The sequence below is a fragment of the Elgaria multicarinata genome, chromosome 3, assembly GCF_023053635.1.
Source record: "Elgaria multicarinata webbii isolate HBS135686 ecotype San Diego chromosome 3, rElgMul1.1.pri, whole genome shotgun sequence".
NCBI lineage: Eukaryota > Metazoa > Chordata > Lepidosauria > Squamata > Anguidae > Elgaria > Elgaria multicarinata.
In genome coordinates this window covers 118,744,987-118,757,584 of record NC_086173.1, presented here as the reverse complement: position 1 = coordinate 118,757,584, position 12,598 = coordinate 118,744,987, and the positions used below count along the sequence as shown (strand labels likewise).

At 44.6% G+C, this 12,598-nt stretch overlaps 1 protein-coding gene across 2 annotated transcripts in view; it reads right to left on the bottom strand.

The window, feature by feature from the left end:
- PLXNA1 (plexin A1) overlaps window positions 1-12,598 on the bottom strand; it is a 340,506-nt gene that overhangs the window by 105,233 nt on the left and 222,675 nt on the right. For both annotated transcript variants that reach the window (XM_063121369.1, XM_063121370.1), the window contains exon 10: window positions 7,469-7,669. In XM_063121369.1, coding sequence (XP_062977439.1) covers window positions 7,469-7,669 — 201 coding nt within the window. The remainder of the gene's footprint in view (window positions 1-7,468; window positions 7,670-12,598) is intronic.

Below are 12,598 nucleotides of genomic sequence, written 5' to 3'. Positions count from 1 at the left end.
GGCATCTGGGAAAATACATCCCATCCCACAGCAAAAGCATTGGAATCTCCCTAATCAGCTACCTGTGGGAAGCCCAGAAGCAGCACATGAGTGCAATAGTACCATCCTGCCCATGTTCCCCAGAAGTCTTCTACACAGCCATGATGCCTCTAATATTTGGGGATGCTCTTGGATCCAGAACTGTCACTTGAGGCACAGGTGAACTCAGTGGCAAAGAGCACCTTTTATCAGCTTAGGTTGATATACCAACTATGCCCTTATCTGGACAGAGATAGGCTAGCTACAGTTTTCCATGCTCTGATAACCTCTCGTTTGGATTACTGCGATGCGTTATACGTGGGGCTGCCTTTGAAAACGGTCCGGAAGCTTCAGCTGGTACAAAACAGGGCAGCCTGTTTACTAACAGGGACTGGCCAGCGAGATCACATTACGCCAGTCCTTTTACACCTTTTACACCAGTCCTTTCATTTGCTGCCAGTCCATGTCCGGGCCCGACTCAAAGTGCTGGTATTGACATTTAAAGCCCTAAACGGTTTGGGGCCAGGTTATTTGAAGGAACACCTCCTCCCATATGTACCTGCCCGGACCTTAAGATCATCTAGAGAGGCCCTTCTCCGTGATCCCCTGCCAAAGGAAGTGAGGCAGGTGGCTACTAGGAGGAGGGCTTTCTCGGCTGTGGCACCCCAGTTGTGGAACGAGCTCCCCAGAGAGGTCCGCCTGGTGCCTACACTGTACTCTTTTCATCGCCAACTGAAGACCTTTTTATTCTCTCAGTATTTTAACACTTAATTTGAACTTAAATTTAAATTTTACTGTTCTAACTCTGTATTTTAATCTTGTATCAATTTTGCTGCGTGGTTTTATCCTGGTTGTGCTTTTTATACTGTATTTTGTATTTGTGCTTTTAACCTGTTGGTTGTTTTATTATGGTTTTAATTTTTGTGAACCGCCCAGAGAGCTTCGGCTATTGGGCGGTATAAAAATGTAATAAATAAATAAATATTGGAACTGACATATAACCATCAGGACTAGTAGCCTTATCCTCCATGAATTTGTCTAAGCCCCTTTTAAAGCCATCCAAGTTGGTGGACATCACTACGTCTTGCAGTAGCAAATTTCATAGTTTAATTATGCTCTGTATGAAGAAGTCCTTCCTTTTATCTATTCCCATTTAAACTAGTGACACCACCACCCCATCTTGTGGTAGAGAATTCCATAAGTGAACTATACATCGTATGAAATAGTCTCCTGACTCAAAGGACTGCATCGCACTCCGTATAGTCACATGAATAAAGTAGAAACATAGGGTTGTTTTCTAAGTTATATGTCACTTTGCAAAGTTACCAGACTTTGCAAAGAATGAAGCAATACAATCAAACCAGATGGACTGAAGAAAGCAGACAATAGAGGGGGGGGACAACTGGAAAAGTGTGAATGCGAAGGCTTCAAATCTGCCTGGCTAGCTGCCTTTAAATGTTAAGAATGCTTGTGTCCCTTGGAGGTGTGAACAGATTCTTGAATTGGAAAGAGTGTTCTAGAATGGTGAAGTTGTAAAAATTCAGTTTAAATATTGATGCCACTGAAATTTACTATGTCAATAGCTATAAAGAAAATAACAATTAAACCAAACAAAAAAGGACTTTAAGGTGCAGAACATTAATATGTTAAGCAACTGAAAAACCCTAATTAAATTTAACAACAACAACAGATTATTTTTGTTTTCTACACGTGTTAAGATATTTTGTTAAAAGTCCAGGCCAAATCTGGGTCTCTGTCAATCAAAAAAAAAGAAACAGCATAAACAGAAATTGGACTGCGGGTACACTGCAGCCGCACTGGTAGGATCTTCTGCCAAAAATTGGGAAAGATGGAGCCCTGTCATGAAATTCTTGAGATTTATGTATCATTAGCACTTAATTGCATTCTCAAGTTCCATTAGTTTTTGCAGGGCTTAGGGCCAGTTCCCACAGTCTTTTATTATTATTATTATTGCATTGATATCCCGCCTTTTTTCCTCCCAGTCCAACACTTTAGCCATTACATCACACGTCCACATATCCTACATGCGAGCAGTCATGGCGATGCAGTTGCATGGGGAAACATTAGCATTAGACATTCAGCACTCCCTTCTACAATCATGGCTGCAGTTTTTCCAGCAACCACAATCACGGGAATACCTGTGGCCGTTTCAGCACACAATCATGGGTACGTGTGTGACTGTGTGAATTGGCTCATAGTGCACTAACATGTCTTGGGCTTTACCCCTGGATTTGGATTCTAGTCCTACGTTTGACACCAATTAGTTTTGTGAAGGCTGCATTCTTCTTTCAAGGCCTCTGGCTGCTTGCATTGATATATTTTTCTATAGCAGCATCTCAGTGCTCTTTTCATATAAATAGTACAGTAGACTATGGGTGACTCTGCTGGTCCTTACACCAAATGGCTACAGGTCATCCCTTCAAGCAAAATCTACAGAATTGCAAGCCACTGGAAAAGTGTACAGATCTGTTCTGGAAATGTTCCACGGTATTTCTTTAGCATCTTCTTATCAATCAAGCAGTAACAGCATGGACAGGATTTGAGTTCTGTGATGTCCGTCTAAGCCCGATCCAGTCTCCCACTTATAGATGAGAATATATTTTCCCTTTCAGGCTTCGTGTTGCTATAGATACAGGATTCCTCTCCCGCAGGCTGCATTTCAGATACAACCTTCAAGACCCATTAAGCCAGCGCTTCTGCCACTGTTCAACCATGGTGTTTATTGTTAAACAGTGTCCTTCAGTACACAGCATTCCAAATCTCTTTAGAGTGAGCTAAGCTCAATTGTGTGCTAAAGCGAAATGGGAAGGTTTAAAAAAGAGATTTGGAGAAGAAGGCCCTGACCCTGGGTGCTCATGTTCTAGCAAAAATAATGGCATGGAGGATGCTCAATACCAATAGGATTTAGCCTGTGATTCATCATTTCAAAAGGATGACGGAAATGGGATAAGTAAAGATTTCAAGAAAGAAGGAGTGAAGAGGTTTAGTTGTAATCATATCTAGCTTAAAGTTAGGATCTTGGGGTGAAGGGAGAGGGAATACTGCATTAGCCACAGGTTGGTGGACAGATCAGTATACTTTCTTTTTATCTTTTATGGTTTCTATGAAGAAGAAGGAGGAGGAGGAGGAGGAGGAGGAGGAGGAGGAGGAGGAGCAGCAGCAGCGGTGGCGGCGGCGGCATCCTCAAAATTCAAATAAAAAATGATGCAGTAGAAATTGGATAAGTAACATCACAAAATTGTAATGGCCTGGGATGGGTGTTGATGGAGCATATTTAAAATCAATTTTCAGGTGGTAAAATTCTCTCTCTCTCTCTCTCTCTCACACACACACACACACACACACACACACACACATGCCTCACATAGACACACACCATAAATATATATTTGTGGTTCAGGGAACAAAACTCTTGAAAATCGAGTCTGGACACTAAAGCAGAGATGGTCAACACATAGCCCATGGGCTGCATCCAGCTCCCCTGGCTGTGTTTGTGAGCCCCACTGTCCCCCTACCATTTCCAAATTTGCTGCTGCGGTGGCAAAAAGTTGCCATTTTCCAACAAGTTATGCAGGGAGTGTGCAACTTCTTAGGAAGCAGAACTGCATCCAGGAGCAAGATCTTGCTTCTCAACAAGGTGAGTGACTTGTATTAAAGGAAAACCACTGCCTTTTGCTGCTACTGCACTGCAAAATTTTGATGGGGGGAGGGGGGAAACCTAGTATAGCAGTGGCAGCAAGGGGTGTGGATCACATGGAACATATTAGGCTTGGTAGTGGCGATTGGCCTACCCCTGGCTCTAGGTCATGTGTTCTGGCTCCATCCCAAATCATTAGTGTTTTAGCAATGACCTGGTGAATGTATGGAGCAGGGTCCTTTTAGTCATGGTATCCTTGAGGTCCCAATCCTGGTCCCAATCTCAGCGTATTTAATATGGCCACACTTGCAAGTCAAAAACAACAACTACATATAGCAGTACATTCTATTTTGGGCTTCCCTTGGAGCTTTCTTTGAAACTTCATTTACTTTATAAAGCAGTTGCTAGGCTACTAACTACGTCCAGCCCTAGGAAACACATCTTGGCAGTTTTGAAATAGTTTCATTGGCATAGTCTTAGGTCCTTCAAGCGCCAGGCAACCCCCGTTTTATTTTTTTCAGGCCTTTTAAAACATATCCTGAATTTTATTTGACTCTGTTCCTGTGATACTTGCATGCTTTTACTACCTCCACTGTTTTAATCATGTTACGATGTGCTGTTTTGTTTTTACTGATTGTTAACTGCACACTGAGAGAATATTTCTGAAGGGCAGGATCTTTTCTTTTCTTTGTGTGTGAAACATATCATGGGCTCATGTCTGAGTCTCCCCTAGAAAACAGCAACTAATGTGAAATAAGTGATTTTAGCAGATGCTTGAAATCGGCCAGCGTTCCCCTTCCTTCCCATTTGCTTTCTCCTGAAGCTGATAAAAACGGGTCTTCTGAAGCACTGGCGCTACCTAGTAGCATCTCCCCTCCTTCCGTTTCCCCCACCCCACCCCATCTTCCTAATCAACCCCATTTCAAGTGCTGGAAGGAGGATGTGATTAGGCTGCTTATATGTTTCAGTAACAACACTCCAATCCTTGAGCAGGCATTTTGGGTAACTGGCCTCCTGCTGTGGAATGACTGTTCAGTTGACCTCTGAAGAATCATCTCCAAGCTGGCGAAGACCCCTTGTTACTGGGCAAGTGACAATATGTCCTTAAAAGCAGGGGTGGGGCGAAAAGTCTTCTCTCTCACACTCATCCTCCACTTCCATGCATTATAGATATTTCCTTCATTTCAATTACAGTCATTTATTAAGACAGGGCTGTCAGTGTAGCCTACATTAGTCTTGTACCTTGTCTTTCTTAGGCCATAGCTTAAGCATTCCTAAGACATCCTGCATAGTTTCTTCAGACGTAATTTATATATTGTCTATATAAGTGGAGAAAGAAGAACTGTGAGTGAAGCATCAAAGGGGAATTGTAGAGATCTAAGAGTCCGATGTCACACAATATAATGTAAGGAAATTAATTTCTAACTTTCCTGCTTCTAATGACATCTAATGACAGCAGAATCTCTGCTTCTAACTTCTCCTCTGCTTCTAATTGTCTTCCAAATACAACTGGTAAGGAGTTTAACCCCCATCTATTTCCAGAATCTATTAGCTGATGAAAGCAACGTTATTTATTATCTTTTCTCTTGAATCTATACCATCACCATTTCTTCATTTTTAGTTTTGGTTTTCTTTACTATTCTGAGGATGTTTTGTTCACTCTCTGCTGCTTTCAGTTTAGCATTCATTCTTTTAGAATGCAATCCAATCCATGATAAGAGAAATGTTTTACATCTCCTAACATAGCCCAGCCAGTCTAAACATGCACAGGATTGTGCTCTTTAGCATTTCCTATCCTTGCTGCTTTGTCCAAGCTTCCAGGGTACGATTTACATCAAAAACAAAGACAAAACAAAAAGGCATACAAAATCTTGACCTCCAGAACTGCAAAGGTTCTTGTTTCTCCATCCTACACACACTCTCACATTGAATAACTTTTATTCAATGAAATAACTTTTATTCAATGTCTTGAAGTAAACAGGCCAATGGAAATGGCACACTTACTAAGCTACCATCCAGTCTGCTCCATTTATGTAAGAAAAAGAGTATAGTTGCCACCCAAGCTGAACAGCTATATTCATATTTTTTTAAAAAAATCAGTTTAGTCTTAGCAACTGCTCCAAAACACTAGTTATGTATTTAAAATATTTATTTAAACACTATGCACAACTCTCAGATTAAGAACCCTCCAGCTCGAGAACTCTCTCCCCTGTACATGCAACACATTGTTGCCAGAGCAAAAGGGGGAAATGGTGCTTTCCCAGATCTCTCAACCTTAATTTATGCCGAGACAGCCGAGAGGACACAGGCAGCAACGGGAGGGAAAACCATTTTATTTCAAGCAAACATTAGCTCTTCCATAACTTTGCAATGTCACTCATTTGCTTAAGGGCAGAAGAGTAGGGGACAGTGCTCACACCAGGATGTAAATGAATTTTTACAGAGCAAGCGACAAAAAAAAGAAATATTTAAAAAGGATTAAATCAGACCCAGGAAGAAGAGTGGCTGCTCTCATGTAAATGAGTGGAGGTTGGAAGCCAGCCCAGCAGGTCAGCCAAGCAATGGCAGGCCTCTGTAGATGAAAGGACGATTAAGACTTTAGACCTGCCAGCCTTTAAGGTTAGAGCGCAATGCAGATAATTCATGAGGAACTGGCATGTGGAACTTCCAGAAGGTATCATGTGAGCTCATAGATGTGGCCTGGCTGTAATGAAAAACCCTCTCCCTTCTCAATACAGGTGCTACGATAAAGTGGTAGTGGTACTAACTGGGAAAGCATAACTTCTTTCCCAGTTCGTACCACTTCCACTTTATCATAGCCCCTGTATTGAGAAGGGAGAGGGTTTTTCATTATAGCCAGGCCACATCAGTGATCTCACATGACATCATGGTGGGTTGCAGAAGACAAGGCAGAGCAGTGTAGACAAAAGATACCAACAAGGATAACCCTGCCCCACCACTGCTAGTCAAACTACTGCAGGTTGACTAGCTGAAACACTAGGTCCAGTGCCTCAGGGAGGATCCCAGGAGGATCCCAGGATTCAGGAATGAAGGCCAATAGTAACCACACTCTGCATGCCAGAGAAGGTATCACACCAATCCATGAAAGAAACGGGTAGCATGAGTTGGATAGAATCGGCAAATGAGCAGAAACTGTTGGAATACAATCTGGAGAAGTGTGGCTATGCATGTGTGAGCATGTGGGAAGGTGTACAATGCTGGATGTAAATAAGAACTAACTACAGTTGGATCAGTCCAAGTGCAGGCAGGTTAGAGAGCAGGATGAGAGAGTTCCTTTGGGACACCAGCAAAGCTGGCTCAAGCTTAGGCAGGTTTCTCTGGCTTTCATAAGGAAATTTCTTTGGAAATGCTCATAAAACACATCAGAATCCCCTTGGGCAGCTTTGGCAGAGCAGTGGAGGAAGGAGGGGATGTTGATCCTGCACAGAACAATTTCACACCATTGAAGGGAAAGAGAAACAGAAAAATAGGAAAGTGGATAAACACAATGGCAGGGAAAGAATCAGGACTCCGTCCAAGGCCACTTGAGCCCCATGAACAGACTTTTTAAAAATAAAGCACAGAAGTAGCAAGGAACAACCAGAATGACGGGGATGTCCTTTCACTACAGGAGCTGCAGGATGGGAGGAAAGGTCCAGAATGAAAGTCTTACATGCTGAGAAAATAGCATGTGAATTTCTGCCATGTGTGTATCAGATGCAAACAGAGGGTCCCTCCTATTTTACCCCCAAAGCAGCCTTTTCAGAGGAGAGGTATAAGCAGCGGACTCACCGAGGTGTTCTGGCACTGGATGCTGGTGCTGTTGAAGCGCAGGGCAGTGACACGGGTCGGGTTGCCAGGGATATGGAAGATGCACTCATAATTGCGCTGGCCAGACTGTGGCTGTGGCAGGTTTTTGGCTGTTAAGGTGATGGGCTTCACCACACCCACAGGGATATATATCTGGGTGGATGGAAGGATCTGTGGGCAGTCCTGTGAGAAAGTTGGGAAAAACAACAGGTTTTGAAGCAGCAGGGACATTAGACTGAATACATTTGTAACTGCACCAAATGGCAAAGATACCTAGCATCAGCATCTCCAAATTCAGCTCGTCATGGTCGTCACCATAATACGAATCATACTATAACACAGTGTACAGCCCACTAATATTATTCAATATACAAGAGCTTTGCAAGAGTACACTGAGCAATTGCAGTATGATCAATACCAGGATGATACACCATGCTAGCAGCTGACCTGCAACTGGACATTCTTGCGCTTATGAAATTCTCACTTCCATCAACCCACTTTAGCTGATGGGAGTCTTCCAGCCTGTTGCTCTTGAATTCCAATGTTCTAGTATTGCTTTGTCAAGTCAGTTCCTTCATGTGTTTGCCTTCCTTGCCAAAGGGGCATCATATAGTAGACTACCTGCTCAACCGACCAAGACACTTCATCAAGCCCTTCCATGGTTCCAAACCCTGACACCTATCCTGCAGCATTATAAGTAGGGCTGTGCACCGTCTCAGGCAAATCCCCAGATCCGAGGTGGGCCGATTCAGTCTGCCTCAGCCCAAATCCGGAGTGGTACTGGGTCGGCCCAAGGCACCCTGAGGTTGAGGCAGACTGGCACCAAAGCCTCGGGGGCACCTTGGGCTGGTTCAGGGTGCCTCAGGCTGATTTGGGGCAGTGGTGGGCCCTTCCCTCCACCCACCCGGGAAAGCCGACACAAGACCAGCCATGCCTTGCGTCGGCTCTTCCTCCCCACACTCCCACCACTGCTGCCGCCACCACTGAGACTTACCTGAAACACATCCTCCTCCTGAGAGTCAGGCTGCAATTTAAATTTATCATTGGGGCTCTCTGCTTTTAGTATATCTACGGATACAAACTATGGCTGTCATAAAGGGGAAATGGCCCTTGATGGCCGCCATAGTTTCTGGCCATAAATATACTTAAAACAGAGAGCCCCCACGATAACTTTAAATTGCAGCCTAGCTCTTAGGAGTTGGACGCATTTCCAAGTAAATCTTGCCGCTGGCAGATCTGGGTTGTGAGGGAGAGAAGGCAGCGTGGGGGTGGTGAGGGGGTGGAATGGGGAATTGGGAATCCAATGGACTCCCAGTTGGCCTTGCTACCAGCTTTCCCACTTCAGGGAGCGTGGGACGAATCTCACCTCAGAACAGATGGATTCTGGACAACCCTCCCTACAAGCAGCAACACTATTTAACACCAAAAAATGCACACAATTTCCTAAAATAGCACTGCTGCATTCATCTGATTATAAACAAACACTCCTGGGTGCTCCTACAGAGGTTGTTCACAAAGGCCTGTCTTATTTCTGTACTGTTTACACACATTTGAAGAACAGAAATGTTAACACAATTGTCCCCATCTCCACATTGGAAATCATGCTAAGCAGAGACACAACAGATACTTTTATATAGTGTTTCTTGGCTCTGCATCTTATAGGGCAAATAGCCATACCGTTCTGTAATGGAAAGGGGCACTGTGTGAAGTGGAAGAACATCCTTTATCCCCATAATGTCCACATGAATGGACAGTGCAAGAATTAGGGTGTTATTCCTCCTCCTTATTGTTCCTCAAAGTGCATTTTTAAAATCGAAATAACAGCTGATGCAAACATGGCTCATAGCAGATGTTGCACAGCTGGTAAGATTAACATATGCATGTGCCTGGGTTTGCTTATTAGTCCAGCTGAAGTTCTCAGGTCATTTGACCAGAAGCATGTGTGCCCATAGCGAGGGAAACGCAAGGAGTTTACAAAGGCAATGTAGGTTGACAACCTTGTTGCAGGGATCATCAAAAAGTCTGGGAAAAGAATAATCTTTTTTGCATCAAACATGTGGTTCGCTAGGTATTTCACCATTCCACCGGCAGTGGAAGGAGAAGCTTGGCTATTATAAACAGGAACATCAGAGGGAACCAATGTGGTGCAGCGGACAGAACATTGGACTTGGACCGGGTTTAAATCCCTGATCAGCCATGAAATTTATAGGTAACCCTGACCCACTAGCCTACTTCACAGGGCTAAATAGACAGGAAATGGCCATGTATGCCACCCTGAGTTCCTTGGGGATAGGACGGAATGCATAATGGGCTTTTACTACTGAAAGTGGTTGGGAGGGGTGCTTCCTATATCTCCTTAAGACTGACCAAACACCACAATAAATGTCAGCCTGCAGCATGTGCATTGCCACCCTAGGCATGTGGTGTCTCTGCTGACACAAAATTAGCAACTCTCATCAGCATACAATAATAACAACTATAAAGAAGCTCAACCTAGTCATTCCAGTTAGAGGGTAAACAGGTTTAAGGCCCCTCTGTTCAAAGATCTGTCTGAAGCGTGTGAGCTGCAGAGCCCCAAACTGGCATGTGAAACCTTGCAAACCAAAGGACAGCTCTGCCTCTGGCTCTCTCAGCATGCTTGACCTAGAAATCCAGTCCTGTCCTAGCACACAGAAATCACGTTCAGGACTGCAGGAAGCCAATCATCAATCACGAGGAATTTCTCACAGCAGCACCCAGCCCTGCCCAGCAGAGATCACTGGTATCTCCCATACTCCTCAGGGACAAAGCCCACAATAATCACCAGCTTGCAGTCACAGCACCAGCCCCATCTCTGGAGGCAAAGGGGTATGCCTAACGGAAAGGCTGCAGCTACACCTGAGAGAGAGGCTGGCTTTATCGCTGACCTGGCCAAGAGCTCAGCTAGCACCCGAGTCATGGAATAACCCTCCCGGGTCCCCTTCAATGAGTGGCTGTTGAGCAGACACCTAGCATCTTCGGAGCATCCCTTACAAACATTGAGGCTGCTCTCGGAGGACCACCCCGACTTCCCAAAAGCCAGGCTGCAGAACACAAGAGAGCAAGGGGAGAATAAAAATAAACAGGACCAGGCAAGAAAACAGCCCTACCTCCCAGAAGGGTACGGCTTCTGCAACAATAGCCTGATGCAATCCCCAGGTCAGCGAACCTGGGCCTAGGGGCAAAGGCCTGCCAGCTTTAAATAACAGGGAGCAGGGAAAATAACATGTTTTGAAGCAAACCGTTACAGGATGAGAAACTCTGCTTAGGACCTTGCAGGCACGTTCACTCGAGGCTCCAACAGGGGGCAGAGCAGCACTTCCCCCTGGGTGGATGCAGACGTTTAGCCCAGTTTGCCCAGTGCTCATTCCGGTGAACAGAGCTCATAGGCGAGGCGAGAGCAGCAGCAAGGGGGTGTGGAGGTGTGCGTGCACGCGTGCCTTTCTATTCCTGGAACTGTTTCCAACTACAGAAGGACCCGACATCACAAAGAGCTTTATAGGCACTCATTAGCCTTTCACCAATACTTGCTTCCTTCACTGGGTAAACGTGAACAAAGTCACAAAACCAAACAAACCAGCACAGAACAGCTTGGTTTGAAAATTATCGTGGTCGTCCCCGCCCCACCCTCAAGTTTTCAACCCTCTTGATTTCTGAAGTTCTAAGAAGGAGTGTTTCCCTAACGTCTTTCAAGATGGATTCAACAGCCTGTTCCATTTCACTGTCATGTAAGGAACAGTCCACCTAAAACCAACTCTTTGTCCTCCTTGAGAATCAAGGTGACCCATTTTGGAGTGACCTGGGCAAACCGGCTAGATGTGCTGGCCTGAATGCCCCAGTTGCATGAAGAGTACTGACACAGCATTCCAACACGAAACGTGCATCTTTGGAAGCCTAGGCAAATATAGCTAATGAGCTAATGTCCTCTCTCCCCAAACATCTTCACATTTTGCTGACAGGCTTTTTGAGCCAGAGCCCACTCAATCCTGCTACGTCACAGGTTCGGTGTCTACAGGGAGCTGCATCTCACCCAGCAAAAATTCTGTCCTGCTAAAAAACAGGAAGCACCTGGTGGTTAGGAGCCTTTTCTAAAGAGTCTCATGGCTCAGCACTCATGAGGCCGGACTGGAAACTACTCAGAAAAAAAAATGGCCCTGATGCTGGCCAGGCTTTCTCCAGCTGTTCCCTCCTCTGGAGCAGCCAATTCTAAGATGAATGAGAACACACACACACCCGTGCCCAAACTTCATACACATTTCATCTCTTCAGCCAGCCCTGCATATTTTCAATGCATCTCTTCCTGGACACAACAAGAATTGAATATTGGAAAGAGTTCTGAGTGCAGAGAGTGTCAGCAACCAGTTTAAAAAGCAAGTTGCCAGCCCTTATGATGGAAGAGATAGGTAGGAATTTTCTAATTTCTCCCCCCTCTCCCTTTGTCAGCCAACTTATTCCTTCCTTCCTTCCTTCTTTCCTTCCTTCCTTCCTCTCTCTCTCTCTCTCTCTCTCTTTCTCTTTCTTACATACACAACCATAACATACACAACCACACACACACCCCTCCCTTCTCCTCACTGCAACCAAAAAAGTGTGAGGGGTGGGACACCACGTTGCATAGTATACATTATTAAAACATCCTAAAAACATCCTAACATCCTAAAATTCCACCGAATAGGCCTGCCGGAATAGATGAGTCTTTATAGCTTTCTTAAATGTTAAAAGACTGGAAAGTTGACGAGTCTCCCTCCGGCAGGCTATTCCACAGTCTGGGGAGCAGCAGAAGAGAAGGTCCTATGTGAAGATTTTGAGAGGATGGAATCCTCCCAGGAGACAGGAGTTTTGTAAACGCAATGAGCTAAAGTAGAACATTTCTAGAAAGTGAAAGCAAATACAGCATGTCCTTTGAGTACAGGGGACAATGGAAAGATATCCTTAGAAATCAGATGTCATCCAGATTGGTTCTGGGAAGCAATCTGGCCCCTGGGAACAATCCAGTTCGCCACCCTTGATCTAAGATAATAACTTCCTTTTGTTCCACTATTTTAGCCGCTTTCTAGTACTTGAGATAGCATATTATTAATCCCAATTTAAATT